Raw genomic sequence first — 15,312 nt, forward strand, 5'->3', positions numbered from 1 at the left:
GCATGTATATGGTAAACCCCTCCATTACTAGGACCATAATAAAGTGCTCATATTACAGAAGCCACAGAAGTATCTTGGTCTAAATGTATGTGCACCACTAGAGTGGGAGTGCAGTGTATAAACAGGTATCCTGGTTATCAAGGTATCCCTTCTGAGGAGTTCTGTTGTATGTACCTATGCAGCCACATATAGAACTTAAATATGGCTAAGTCCACTACAGTGGGATTCAACTTAATAAAGAAGGTACTTATGAAGAGATGGTGCAACATTTACATGATGTTTATGGACACATGATGGTCAGATCTATAATTTATAGTCAACCTGTCTAATAAGGACCATTTTTGGATTTGCTAGAAAGGATTGATGCTTTGGCGCTATACATTAAAGAAGTATAACTTAACTGCAGCACATAGATGGCTTTTCAATACAGGTGGTCACTAATACAGGTTGCAATGTACCTAGACACCTTCACTCTGTAAGACAAACTTGGCAAAGCCTTGTTGTGAGTGGTTATTGGAGGTATACACTCCAATACAGCAATAATAGCCTGCAAATTCCACCACATACCACAACATAATTCATTATATCTCTTGAGCCCATTGTGGTCCCACCACAAAAATTTTATCAAACATAGACTATGACCCAATCATTATTCACAAAAGAATTTGAAAAATTTCAAGCAGCATTTTTCAAAATATAAAGGATTAAAACTTTCATTGAAGTACTTTTGAACCATAGATATCCCATAATTTAGGGATCACTGGAAAGGTCAATCAACAGTTCAGTTTTCATCAATCAAAATTGTGTTTAAAAATATTTACACAGTACAAAGTTGCAGTTGATTTTGTAACTAGAGATGGACCAAATTTTCATGAAATATTCAAAATATTTGTGGTCATAAATCAGAAACTATGGAATGTATGGAGCTAAAAATTTGCATGAGTGATAAGCACCATAGGTACTACAAACACACCAAGGTTCGTCAAAATCTGAGAGGTGACCCTAAATTCCTTGTTGATTTGACATGGAATGACCCAAAAATCAGTGAAACAAGGGAGGTCATTGAAGCCAGGCAAACTTTAGAGGATGTTTGAGTTAACCAAACTTTAAATGAATGCTCTACTACAGTAATTGACTATGTATTTAACACCAAACTTATAGAACATGCTATACAAGAATACTTTCAAATTTGAATCAAAAAGCATGTGAACATCTAATAAATCAACTTCAATTGACATATGGTAAATATCGTAAGGGGAGAGGGGGATGCAAGCCTTTGCAAGTGAAACAGATAATTCCAGATGTTTTACTATCATCCATCACACTGTACTCTAGGCTGATGCTCTACAAAAAGATTTAGCCAATACCTATACCTACAGAGCTATATAAAACAGGACTTGCAGAACAAAGAATAGGGAAAAAAAAAGGAAAAGTGGTAGGTAAACTGAAGCTAGAACATGACACTAGAAGGGATAACCAGATCTAGAGGAGGAACGAGAACCCCTTTGCACATTGTGGCAGAGTGCAGTAAGGAGAAACTAAGATGGCAATAAGCCAACGCACCACTCATTAAATAAGACACAGTGGTAAGCATTGTGTAAAGAGATCAGTAATTGAAGTGCCCGTGCCTCCTGAAGTGGAGAACATGAATGGGCTGAAGCTTCCATGTTTGATCTCATGAATTATCTCCTCATACTGATAGCACTTCATACCTTCATGCTGGAGGTAGGAGATTGGAGGGGAATAAGGCCCAGAAGTCAGAAGCCTTACTGTCCTAGGCAGAATGTCTGAAATCTGCCAAGATGTGTCTACTGAGCCTCCCCTTCAACCTTAGTTGATAGTCCCTCTTCTTACATATATAATCAAGATTTTTGTGCTATTAACTCAGCTGTAATGCCATTCTAGGGAAAGCTCTATTTGGACAGCTGAGAGCATGTGTCAATGCTGTTAGACCCACCACAGCACAGTTGGCAGGGAGACTCTGAAGAGACTGCATTGAAGTACTATAACATTGCAAAAATCACCCTTGTGGAGGGCAAAACTATGACATTTTCAAGACAGGGTGAGGTTCACCAGCAAATTTTCCATGAACAAAGTTAAGGAAGCTGTCAGAAAGGTTTTGGCTAGAGCAGAGCATTAGATGCATTCGCATAATACCTACAACCAGGACACAAGGTAGACAGCTGCTTCCACCCAACCAGCAAATCAGCAAGAAACCCAGGAGCAGCACCACAATCAGTAAACCATAATTGGATTGTTACGTAGTAAAATTTTGTTAGCTATTTATCAATCGACACTGCCAAATACAAAATATCTAGATACATTCTAAGTGTTTGTGTATATGGATTTGTTTATGTACAATGGCAGGAATACAGCTGATTTGGCCTGCAGCTTTATGGGATCTTTTACCCTCCAATAGATGGATTTGAACTCACAACCACTGACTCAGTAGATTAGTGCATTATCTTTTCCATCTCAAAGACAGAGACATTTATTGCTGTACAAACAATGTATGTAGTAAACTACAAAATAAACCAATAATAATAATATGTGTAAACTGGTTCACCAGTGCTTAGATTGAGCATAGATTGAAGTGCTACATCCCATATGCCATATGTACATTGTACAGCCTACACTATACTAATAGAATGCAATGACTACATGATTTTGTGTCCTGGGACTTGCTCAGGCTTGTCCAATATGTGCTTACTATACTGACTAAGACACTTAAATAAACTTGGTGTAAATGATGTGTGCAACCACAAAACAAACTGGTAACTACCGTATGACAACAAATATTGGCGAAACTAATATTTGGCCATTTGCTATAAAATTGCAGTTGGCGAAATTTTAATTTGGCGAAATGCTCTCACTAAAAAATTGGCGAATGGAGTAATTACGATGCTGTACTGACTCGCTTTAAAGAATATTCAGGTCCTGCCTCCATAGATGCCTACTGTACTCAAATATCCGTGCTCCAATTTCTTTCGTGGCCACACCCACTTTCAGGATTATTTGCTGTCTGTAGGCATACTTGTCCATTTATCAATGGCTGCGTATGAATTCATGTCTGCTACTGCCTGCAAGCTTACGAGGTGCCACGCCCACTAATCGAGTACGAGTTCTAGTCTAGTCAGTAAGCCACACCCATTTGCATGTGTGGAACCACACTAATTTACCGGTTTCAGCAGTATTCACAAAAGGTTGTCGAAAACCTACTTCAACACTGAACTGCTTAACCCAAGGTTTGAAAATAATACTGATGAAGTTTAAATTTGGCGGTTTAGTGACGAATCGCCAATTCGCCAAATTTAGTTCACCGCCAAATTTAATTGATATACGGTAGTTAACTAGTACTTAGATTGGCGTGCTATATGCCTTTCACCATACATTATGCACATCATATTTTCTTTGTGGTCAATGCCACACAACACTACAGAACTATATGATTTTTATAATTAAGCTGAAAGAAAGAAGTGTATAGCAAAAGTGTAGTACAATGCAGAGGTTATCTTTTTATACTCACCAGTTGCAGTAATGTTGTTACTTTTAACTTGTACAATAATATCAGTTGATGATGGGTTGCTGAAAATTAGTACAGGTTGTGCTGGTCCATCATCTTCATTAACACTGTAGGCTGCCTGTACAAATCTTACTGTAGAATCTATAAAACATGTATGCAATCATAATTTTGAAGCATTAAAATGTATGTTTATTTAGAAATACATGACTGGTTGAGCAAAAAACCGGTTGTTAACCATGAATTGGCAGATATACTTTGCATCTCAATATTCCTCCGTGTGCGCAAAGAAAAAGGCTATTTCAACAGTAGAATGATGCTGGTAGACTTTATTTCTCTACCACATCATGAACAAACACCCATAACTCATGTATACCTTTTGTTGTACTAACACGAAAAAAGTTTGTCTGAACAGGCAAATCAAATGGTGTGTAGATTTTTATTGATTTGAGCCTTGTTTCAATGGGGGCTGACAAACATACACTAGGCTGCATGAAATCCATCGTTCAAGCAACACTATCTATTTACCATGCATAATCTTAAAATAAAAGCAGACAATATTCTTTGTTTTAGCACTGTATTGATCAACACCACATTTTATACAACTAAAAACTAGACACCAGCACTATTCTCAAATGTATACTCACTGTCATTATCTGTTATGGTCACCATAGCTTGACTAGGATTATCAACTGTAAATCCATCAGGTAGTGAGGATGAGATGATAGTGAGATCAAACTGTTCATCATCTTCCAGTATATTATCATCAATTATTGGAACATTAAATGAAGCAATAGTCATTCCAACAGGAAATGTGACAGTGTACGGTCCAGAATCATAATCAAGATTACCTTTCAACAAAACATCATCAGTGTTGTACATTTCTAAACCATCTTGGTTACAAATGTTATATAGAACTTACCATATGCTGAGAGATTAGTACTTGAAACTTGTACAGTAACAATGTTTGGTTGTACATCACTAAGAATTAGTGTAACTTGTAATTGTCCAGCATTTTCATTAATACTGTATAATGACTGGCTGAAGTTCACAGTAGCTGTAAAAGAAAATGATAATCATTTAAATTTGATATGGAATGCATACTTGTGGTATCAGCAATGTTTCCGACAGCCACAGTGATGTTCCCAAGAACAACATGCCTCGGTGATGGAGGAATAGTAAAGATAAGATTGAATGTCTCTGATGGCTCAGTAACAGCATCTAATGTGACTGGAACATCAATTGTAATTGCAGTAGTTCCAGCATTGAAGGTGGCAGTGATAGGAGTAGAAGTGTAGTCCACTCCATTACCTGATCAGTCAACATTGACTAACTAGTCAGTCTAGGACACACATCTCTTACCCTCAGCAGATAATGGTGACAGGTCAGATGGTGTCACAGTCACACTAATGTCACTGTCTGATGTACCTCCTTCCAACAACAAAGTTACAGGAACTCTACCAAGTGATTCAGAACCAGAGAATGTTAACTGAGAGAACTGGACCATCAACACTATACAATAAGTAAGGAATCTCAAAAAATGACAGTATACAAATTCACACATAAACTACAGTACATCACATGTGCTATTCTACCTATGCACTGAAAATACTGTATTCATAAGATATGACTATACGACCTGCTGAGCAAAAACTGGACTTGTTTGCATATATAGTTTTGTGCTCAAGATAAATGCCATTGAAAACATTGGGTAAACAAAATGTATGCTACAAAAACAATTTTATACATGTTTTAATTGCTTCAGTAATCACTGAAAGAAGACATGAATTGCAATCTCTAGTAATCATTAGTTTGCCTTTTCATGAAGAGTAACAATATCTTTGTTTAGTCTCTGCACAACAAAGTAAACATGAGCTATGTGCAGTTGTTTACATCAGTTTGGGTGGATATAGGCCAAAATCTGAATGTATCATTTCATGGTGAATGTAATGGCACAAGACCCAACTCTGTAGCATGTTGCACTTGTGACATAATTATGATCAATTAAATGAGTAATTTAGACACTATACAATTTCATGAATTGTTTTGCTCTTCTTTACAGTCTAATAACACTATAACTCCACACGTACTCACTAGATAAGATTGAAACTTTAACATCCCAATGTTTTTTTTCCCTCTAGACAAAAAAGCCATAAAATGAAGTTAGAGAAAAATGCAAAGAAGTCAGGTTATTGCTCAACGGATCACATAATAGTTGTAGTTGAAATCAATGTGTCACATCCAAAAGATTTATGTAGATTTTTTTTATTGATCTGCTCCTTCTTCAGTTACAAGCTGTTGTCAAAATAAGCATACTTCTTAACCTTACTATTACTGCTGACTAAGAATACATTAGTTGTACAAACATGAGGACACGCTCACACACACACACACACACACACACACACACACACACACACACACACACACACACACACACACACACACACACACACACACACACACACACACACACACACACACACACATCTTGCAAGTTTTTCATATAATACAGGAATGCATGCACCTGCGGTGAATTGTGAGTATGTATATCATTTGTCATTTACAAATGTAGAAAGTTTGTAATAGCAATGATGGAAGCTTTACCAGTATTATCAGTGATGTTGCCAGTTGCAAGTACTATATTCCCTGGAATAACATCTTCACTTAGTGATGAAGGAATTGTGAAACTAAGGTCAAATGTTTCTGGTCCTTCTGCAACATTATCACTAGTCACTGGTACATTAACTGTAGTACTAGTAGTTCCAGCAGTGAAGGTGGCAGTGATAGGAGTAGAAGTGTAGTCCACTCCATTACCTGATCAGTCAACACTAACTAACTAGTCAGTCTAGGACACACATCTCTTACCCTTAGCAGATGATGGTGACTGGTCAGATGGTATCACAGTCACACTAATGTCATTAGAAGAATTACCTCCTCCCAACAACAGAGTTACAGTAATTACACCAGATGACTCATTAGCAGAGAATACATTTTCAGAAAACTGCACTGTTAATACTATGATACAAAAGAGTGACAGACATTGTCTATGACAACAGTCACTAAAAATACCATGCTGTCATAATAGTATAATTACAATCAAAATAACTTCATAAGAAAACTTTCAACAGTTGATCTTCTCCTTACGTAATTATTTGTAGTTATTGGTGAAAAACCATGCTTCCAAACAACAGTACAATTATACCTGCTACATTAAATTTATGTTTGATCACAAAAAAATGTATTGTAAGGAGAATTTGAAAATGCTATGGGCACTAGACACATATCTCTACATGATATTTCTGCATAGTACTGTATGTACTATCAATGAGGTTTTATGTAATAAGATATTTAGGATGGAGCATGCTGTGTCATTTATGTATGATTATATTGAAAAATTTGTATGGCATATTGTCACAGAAAATTTGACAAGTTGTCACACACCTTTAGAAGCTATATTAATTATTCTGTGGGCCAGATAAGATCCAGATATCATAATATAACAGTCACTCTAACACATGAGATGCCAAGTGCTTCTGCACGTACAATGGGATTGGCAAATCCATTAATTAATATTACAGCTGTATCCTAATAGATATTTTATGCAAAGGTACTACAATACACACAAATACTATGCCAACAACTAACCATTTACATCTACTATGAAAATTGTAGCTTGTTCCATACCAGGATTAACACGATCAGGTAATGAAGTTCTCCTAATAGTAAGATTAAAGCTTTCATCATTTTCCAGTATATTATCAATCATTACTGGAACATCAAATGGAACATTGGTTTCTCCAGCAGGAAATGTGACAGTGTATGGTCCAGAATCATAATCAACACCTCCTCCTGTAATATTCTCACTGTTAACATGTTGCTAAAGGTGATGTTGGTCTACTCACCAGTTGCAGTAATGTCATTACTTCTAACTTGTACAGTAATAACAGTTGATGATGGGTTACTGAGAACTAGTACAGGTTGTGCTGGTCCATCATCTTCATCAACACTGTATGTTGACTGGTTGAAAATTATAATAATAGCTATACAAAATAAAAATGACATACCACAGTGTATTATACACATATAATAGTAGTATTGTATAGTGGAGATCGTGTTACTTCCATAAACTAACTTTACCTTTCCATTACAACAGCTTGGCATTATTGGTTGGCATTATCAAGGCTAAACATGCTTTCATAGTGATCTGGAAAGCTTTCAACTATTTTTATGAGAATTTTTTAAAAAAATAAATCAAATTTTCTTCTACTAATTGACTAGGTCTTCATTCCTAGGTAACAGTTGGACTTGACCAGGATGCTTAATTAAAGTGAAGGAGTGCACTAAAACCCCAGGCATTACCATATTTCCTTTTATAAAAGCCACATTTGATTAAACCCCTGTCTCATTTACAAGCTAGGGGATTTCCAGTACCTTTGCAAAATAAATGCCCTAGAGGCTGGGCTATTACTTGAGTCTACTGTTAATGGCTTTAATTGTTTCCCTTGTTGCTGCTGCTTCTTCATACTTGAGTTTAGAGTCTTCTGAGGGATGAAGGTACTATGAGTAATCATGTGAGTAGTCCAGGCAAATCTGCATGCATGCAGATATGCATGATGGAACTACTCTCTAATCATTTTAAGCCTTGACTACACTTGTTTATATAGTCAACACACTGTATCACTGTTTACTATGCTTATCATTACAGTAACCATCTTTTACCATCACTTAAATCCCGAATTTGATTAAATTCTGGGCATCGGTCAAACCAATCCAAAATGTACAACTTTGTGCGGGAAGTTCAAAGGCAGCGCCAGTGCCATAATTTGTATATGGCACTGTTGCAGACCGCAGTGAGTGCACTATAACTTATAACACACTGGTTGCGGTGTTGCAGACTGCAACGAGTGCATTATAAGTCATAATGCATCGACTGCAGTGAAATATACAAATATTGCACTGGTTGCGGTTTTGTGCAGCATTGCACAATTGCTGGCAGCTGAGACCACTACGAAGCCTCACCTAATAGGTGGAAAGACACCTCACAGATCGTTTGAATTCTTTCCATAGCCTGACATGTTAAAGTCGATTGTGGGCCATAATGTCACAGCCAATGGCGATCGAAAAAGCCTAACATGGTGGCCACAACTCTAGTCTACATGTACTTATACACCTTACTAGTCTGATGCCATCTAAGCCCAGATTAAACTGTAGTCCACTTCGACAATGAACCAATAAAATTATTATATTCTGAATAATACTCACCATTCCATTCAATTGCGGTAACTAGTTTTTTTCATGCCACCAGATTCAAGTTTAGCCAACCTGGATAGTAAGAATTAGACTAGTATCGTTTAGTAGTTAGGTTTTGTTTAAATAAAACATCTATTAGCTGTTTTTTTTTTGTTTTTTTTTGCTCAAGAGAATCACTATGGGCAATTGAGTGATTACATATGCTGAGCACTACACCATGAGAGTAGAACAGTGATGCAGGTTATTGATATAGCGCATAGCATACTAGCTTTCAATATCTCAGGTGGCTGTGGTACTGTAGAGGGAATATCACCACAATTTTCAGCTTGGTCACCCACAATCGATGATAGAAACCTGGCCTTTATAAGAGTTGTGGCTGCCTTACGAGATGCTCCCCACCTATTTGGTGAGTGGTACATAACAGTTATGCAACATGCACTCATGCTCGTCCTGTATAAACACACTCGTGCCAGTTGTATAACTATATCTAATCCAAAACAGCCAAGCTGTAAAAAAAGTGTGTGGCCCTCAAAAAATGGCCAAAAAAGATAGATAGCCAAAAAATGGTTGAATAAAATTCAGCCATAGAAGCCCAAAGGTTACAATGCTATAAAATGGTAACAAAAGAAGGATAAATTTGTACAGTTAATAAAATCTAATCCAAAACAGCCAAGCTGTAAAAAAAGTATGCAGCTCTCAAAAAGGCTATGGTGAAAAAAGATGTGAAATCCAAGGTGGCGGCCAAGAAATGGCTGTGATGGTAGGTTAACGGTAAAAATTTTAATAACGACAATTCAGGTGAATTTTTGTGCCGCTTGGTCTTGGCACAAAATTCACCTGAATTGTCATTATTAAAATTTTTACCATTAACCTACCATCACAGCCATTTCTTGGCCGCCACCTTGGATTTCACATCTTTTTTCACCATAGCCTTTTTGAGGGTCACACACTTTTTTTACAGCTTGGATGTTTTGGATTAGATTTCATTTCTTTTTGTATTTGTATACCCTAAAGCCGGCCTATGGCCGGCTTTGGGACTTTTTTAACCTATCGTTTTTTTCTTTACCACAGGAAGAAGAAATGATGAAGTAGATGTACTTTAAATATTTTATCAGTAAATGTACAAATTATATATATAATACATAAATTTCTACAGAAATCTCCATGGTGGTTTCTTTTTAACTGAACACTCTACAAGGTGACTTCTTCTAGATGCTCTCTCTACAGGGTGAATTGTTTGTAGCTGAAAGATCTACAAGGTAACTTCTTCTAGCTGATCTCTCTACAGGGTGATTTGTTTGTAGCTGAATTCTGTATAGGTGATTTGCTTGCAGCTGAGCTCTTTACAGAATGGTTTCTTTGTAGCTGAACTCTCTACAAGGTAACTTCTTCTAACTGATCTTTCTACAGGGCAATTTGTTTGTGGCTGAATTTTCTACAGGGTGATTTCTTTGCAGCTGAACTCTCTACATGGTGGTTTCTTTGTAGCTGAACTCTCTACAAGGTAATTTCTTCTAGCTGATCTCTCTACAGGGAGATTTGTTTGTAGCTGAACTATCTACAAGGTAACTTCTTCTAGCTGATCTCTCTACAGGGTGATTTGTTTGTAGCTGAATTCTGTACAGGTGATTTGTTTGCAGCTGAGCTCTTTACAAAATGGTTTCTTTGTAGCTGAACTCTCTACAAGGTAACGTTTCTAGCTGATGTCTCTACAAGGTCACTAGTTTATAGCTGAACTCTCTGCATGGTGGTTTCTTTGTAACTGAACTTTCTACAAGGTGACTTCTTCTAGCTGATCTTTCTACAGGGTGATTTGTTTGTAGCTGAACTCTCTACAGGTGATTTGTTTGAAGCTGAACTCTCTAAATGATGTTTTCTTTGTAGCTGAACTCTCTACAAGGTAACTTCTTCTAGCTGATCTCTCTAAAGGGAGATTTGTTTGTAGCTGAACTCTCTACAGGTGATTTGTTTGAAGCTGAACTCTCTAAATGATGTTTTCTTTGTAGCTGAACTCTCTGCAAGGTAACTTCTTCTAGCTGATCTCTCTACAGGGAGATTTGTTTGTAGCTGAACTCTCTACAGGTGATTTGTTTGAAGCTGAACTCTCTAAATGATGTTTTCTTTGTAGATGAACTCTCTACAAGGTAACTTCTTCTAGCTGATCTCTCTACAGGGTGATTTGTTTGTAGCTGAATTCTGTATAGGTGATTTGTTTGCAGCTGAGCTCTTTACAGAATGGTTTCTTTGTAGCTGAACTCTCTACAAGGTAACTTCTTCTAGCTGATGTCTCTGCAGGGTCACTAGTTTGTAGCTGAATTCTCTACATGGTGGTTTCTTTGTAACTGAACTCTCTACAAGGTAACTTCTTCTAGCTGATCTTCCTACAGGGTGATTTGTTTGTAGCTGAATTCTGTACAGGTGATTTGTTTGCAGCTGAACGTTTTACAGAATGGTTTCTTTGTATGGTTTCTTTGTAGCTGAACTCTCTACAAGGTAACTTCTTCTAGCTGATGTCTCTACAAGATCACTAGTTTGTAGCTGAGCTCTCTACATGGTGGTTTCTTTGTAACTGAACTCTCTACAAGGAAACTTCTTCTAGCTGATCTCTCTACAGGGAGATTTGTTTGTAGCTGAACTCTCTACATGGTGGTTTCTTTGTAGCTGAACTCTACAAGGTGATTTCTTCTAGCTGAATTATCTCTTTCCATAGTTGCATGAACTCCCTACAAGGTAACTTCTTCTAGCTGATTTCTCTACAGGGTGAATTGTTTGTAGCTGATCTCTCTACAGGGTGACTTGTTTGTAGCTGATCTCTATACAGGTTATTTGTTTCTAGCTGATCTCTTGAATTCTCTTCAGGGTGACTGCTCTATTAGGATGACTGCTCTATTAGAGTATCTCGATCTCGCACTTGCTGCACTAAGTTGGATTTCGTGTTATAACTCCGTGGCTTTAAGTCTGATTCTTCTACACCATTGAAGAACCTTTCTAAGATGATTACTCCATCTGTACAACCATTTTCAAAGCATTACCCCAAGCGGTTTATCTGGTAGGTGTGGCAAGCAGTCGTTTTTTTTATTAGCTAATCTCGATTGCATAATTGGTACACACTGTTGGTTTTTTCGTTGTATCTTCCTGGTTTTAAGCTCGATTTCTTTCAAACCACAAAAGATTTGAGGTTCAATAGTTAACCTATTCACCCACCGATTTTCAGCTTCTTCCCATACGCAGTTTACACTGTAGGCGTGACAACATATTGGTGTTATTTTTCGTGAATAATCGCTCATAACTCTTTGCCTGTTTATTGTATTCAGCCAAAGTTGGTACCGAGATGCGCCTTTATACCCCCCTTCTGTGTGCCAAATTTCAAGGCAATCGGATATGGCGTTCGCGTTTTATAGCAGTTTTTGTAAGTGTGCGAAAAGAGGAAGAAAAATAAGAAGAAAAAAAAACGAAGAAACTAAGCCAATTTTTGAAGTCGCATATCTCGGGAACGCTTGAAGCGAGTTCGCTCAAATTTGGAATGTGGAGTGCTGAAGTTGGAGGGCATGTCCACAGCAAACATCGTCTTGTTTCATCAAGGTATCACAGTGCTACGGAGGTGCAAAAATTGCATTTTTTTTCTTCCTGTCAATATACTCACGGGTGTTGCGCGCCGGCTTCTTGGGCCACTCGACACACTACCGTGTGTCTTGATAATAAACACCTGGTCTCAAATAAAGGCCCTACTCATTTATAGGAAAATGCTGGGGATGAAATAAAATCCTGGGCTTTAAATCCTGGGCTTTAAATCCTGGGCTTTTAAGCAAGGAAATATTTGGCTCCATGTTATAACAAATAGTTTTGCAACAGCAAGAGGAAAATGTGGTGAGATGTATTAACCAAACAGTAACACAGTTTCATCCAAAGTATTCTTATATGCAAACTGAACGTGGATGATTTGCACACTGCATTAATGCTTCCCAATAAGTGACTATTGAAAAGTAGTGAGAATTGTATTTATATAAATAATGATCATCTGCTCTATACTTTCAAGGTGTGTTGTCCAAGCTCCAATACTCTAATAGAACAGTCAATGCTCTACTAGAGCAGTCACATTACTCTATTTGACCACACTTTAATATTGGAAGACACGCTAAAATGTGAACAGATTTGCAAAAAGGGGTCTTACAGCCTTTCCAATTGCATGTACTTGGCAATCTATAACTTGACTTGTGAGTATGGCACATTTGGTCACTTTACACTTCTAATGAAGCACTATTCCTGAATGTAACTTTAAGAAATAGGTTTAATACATGATGAGTTATGACTTATCAAACTTAGAAATTTGGAAAGGTTATAAGACCCTTTTCAAAGATTTGGTCACAAATGGTCCTACAGCTGCAGCCAGACATACATAGTCTAGGTTCTCCGAAGTTTTTTTAATTTTCATGCCAAAAGGAATCTGCAAAACATTTGACTAGTTGTTTTTGACTAATCTGATACATCCCTGCTAGCTAACTAACAACTGTATATGTGACCGGATCTGCGAAAACCTGACATAATGGCGCATTTTTCAAATTCTTTATTATTGAATATTTATAATCTACTTAGCCAAGTGTATGCGCTGGCCACGTTTCAGCCTCATATGGCAACAACTTTTGGAGTTACAGCCCTATAAAGTAGCAACAACAGAAAGATCGATTTGTATAGTAAGTATTGGGAAAATAAATTACATGCGCTTACAAAAACAGCTGTAACTTACAAATACAATGCAGTACAGAGTTGCAACTCACACTATTGTGTTTGCCATGAATAGGCGAGTCCATTACTGGGTAAGTTTTTTCTTCTATTACCATTCGTCACTGCATACAGACACGAAATCAGTGAAGAAAAATCGATCGCATACGATCGTTTCGACGTGACGTAAACAAAAGCCCATAACTTGCGTATCCTTTAGTCTACTGCAACGAAACAAAGATTTTTAAACTCCTCTTGAGCAGGCGAATAAGATGATATCCAGGTTTGTATCATAGGACCCTTCCTTCACAAAGAACAAAGCGTTTTAAAATTTTATGAATTTTTTTCGATTACGCAAATATTTTACCCATTGCAAATCAATGGCATATACTGAAAATTTAGGCTTGTGCCATTATGTCGGGTTTTCGCAGATCCGGTCACATATGTTTGTACTAACTTCAGCCAATGGATGCGTCTGTAATACTCAAAGCTGTCACTCAAGCTACCATAACTATAGAAGGGGCTTTCATATATCTTTGAAATTCTCAGTAGTACGTACACCTTACATGCATTTGATACGTACACGTGCAGGCCCCTCTGACCAAGTGGGACCATCAAATTTAAATTCATCAAGCAGACATAATATTGTTTAATTCACCCATCAACTTTTCTGGTTTTACGGTGGCTAGGAGTTTAAAAAGACAATTAAAAATGGCAATACTGAATCACTGATATATGGGGGTACAGTAGTTTGCTGCTATATTTATAGTTATTAAAATTTAACATATAGTGTGATTCACTAATTATTTTGTAACTCGTCAATTACATTGCTGTGCATCATTAAGAAAGTGGAACTTGAACAAACCACTTTAAACACACAGAAGTATCTTCCTTAACTGTTCTATAATGTCTTATACAAATTCTATAGACAAAGCCCACAAGGGTGTTCTTAATTTTCGTTAGTGTCCACATGAGACGCATTCCTTTTCAACTCAAAAGGATATGCTATTCCTCACAGCTTACAAGGCCTGCTATGGCATTGTTCAGTTAGTAAATGCCAGCCACCATTAAGTGTTTTCAGTAATGGCTACACCCTCTTTAAGGAAACACAACGAAATATGGTTTATAAGAAAGATAACCTTTAACAGTATGCAAACAGCCTTCATTCATTGAATAAAGGTTTATTTTTTGTAACTTACAGTTTGTATGCTTATGTGGGTGCATGGACATGCAAACACACAGTTTTTACCAAAATCAATTTCAGGAAACCAAGCATGCCACCACAACTGATCTTTGGCTGGCAGTCAGTGTGTATCTGGCTTAACAACACTAATGCCAAAACTACACATGTACAAACACATATCTATCCTATACATAAATGCAAGAGACTAAGGCAGTCTCTTTCAGACAGTGTAGACTAGTGGTGAATTTCATTTATTACAATGCAATCAACTGAAGTTAACATGCCTTGGTGTGGGCATAGAATAAATGCACTACAAACCTGCATACCGTGCCACAGTAAATGAAGCCAACATCATTTAGTGATAAATTAACCTTTCGGGTAAGGTAAATTAAATTCATCAACAGATTCCATGAGATGATTGCAAGGTCCATTAGGGAATTGTACATTAGCAGAGTAGCCCAGTACTAGCACTATGAACTGAAATCAATATGCTTGTTTCAGGTTGGATCTTGTGGGATGCATGAAGCGTGATGATGTCATAATGATTCGTTGTGTGATAAACTGGCTTGACAAGTTTAAAAACACAAGATCATGCTATATAGCACATGGCGTGTTTGTAGATGGAGTACTTTTTCCC

General features: G+C 37.2%; 1 protein-coding gene across 1 annotated transcript in view; it reads right to left on the reverse strand.

Annotated features, from left to right (window-relative positions):
* LOC136261089 (adhesion G-protein coupled receptor V1-like) overlaps positions 1-15,312 on the reverse strand; it is a 259,887-nt gene that overhangs the window by 113,091 nt on the left and 131,484 nt on the right. Inside the window, exons 36-44 of the mRNA XM_066055056.1 lie at positions 7,426-7,563; positions 7,169-7,372; positions 6,389-6,538; positions 6,128-6,337; positions 4,883-5,032; positions 4,625-4,831; positions 4,443-4,577; positions 4,168-4,371; positions 3,527-3,664 (exon numbers count right to left, since the gene is read on the reverse strand). Of these exons, the coding sequence (XP_065911128.1) occupies positions 3,527-3,664; positions 4,168-4,371; positions 4,443-4,577; positions 4,625-4,831; positions 4,883-5,032; positions 6,128-6,337; positions 6,389-6,538; positions 7,169-7,372; positions 7,426-7,563 (1,536 nt within the window). The remainder of the gene's footprint in view (positions 1-3,526; positions 3,665-4,167; positions 4,372-4,442; positions 4,578-4,624; positions 4,832-4,882; positions 5,033-6,127; positions 6,338-6,388; positions 6,539-7,168; positions 7,373-7,425; positions 7,564-15,312) is intronic.

The sequence above is a fragment of the Dysidea avara genome, chromosome 7 (assembly GCF_963678975.1).
Source record: "Dysidea avara chromosome 7, odDysAvar1.4, whole genome shotgun sequence".
Taxonomy (NCBI): Eukaryota; Metazoa; Porifera; class Demospongiae; order Dictyoceratida; family Dysideidae; genus Dysidea; species Dysidea avara.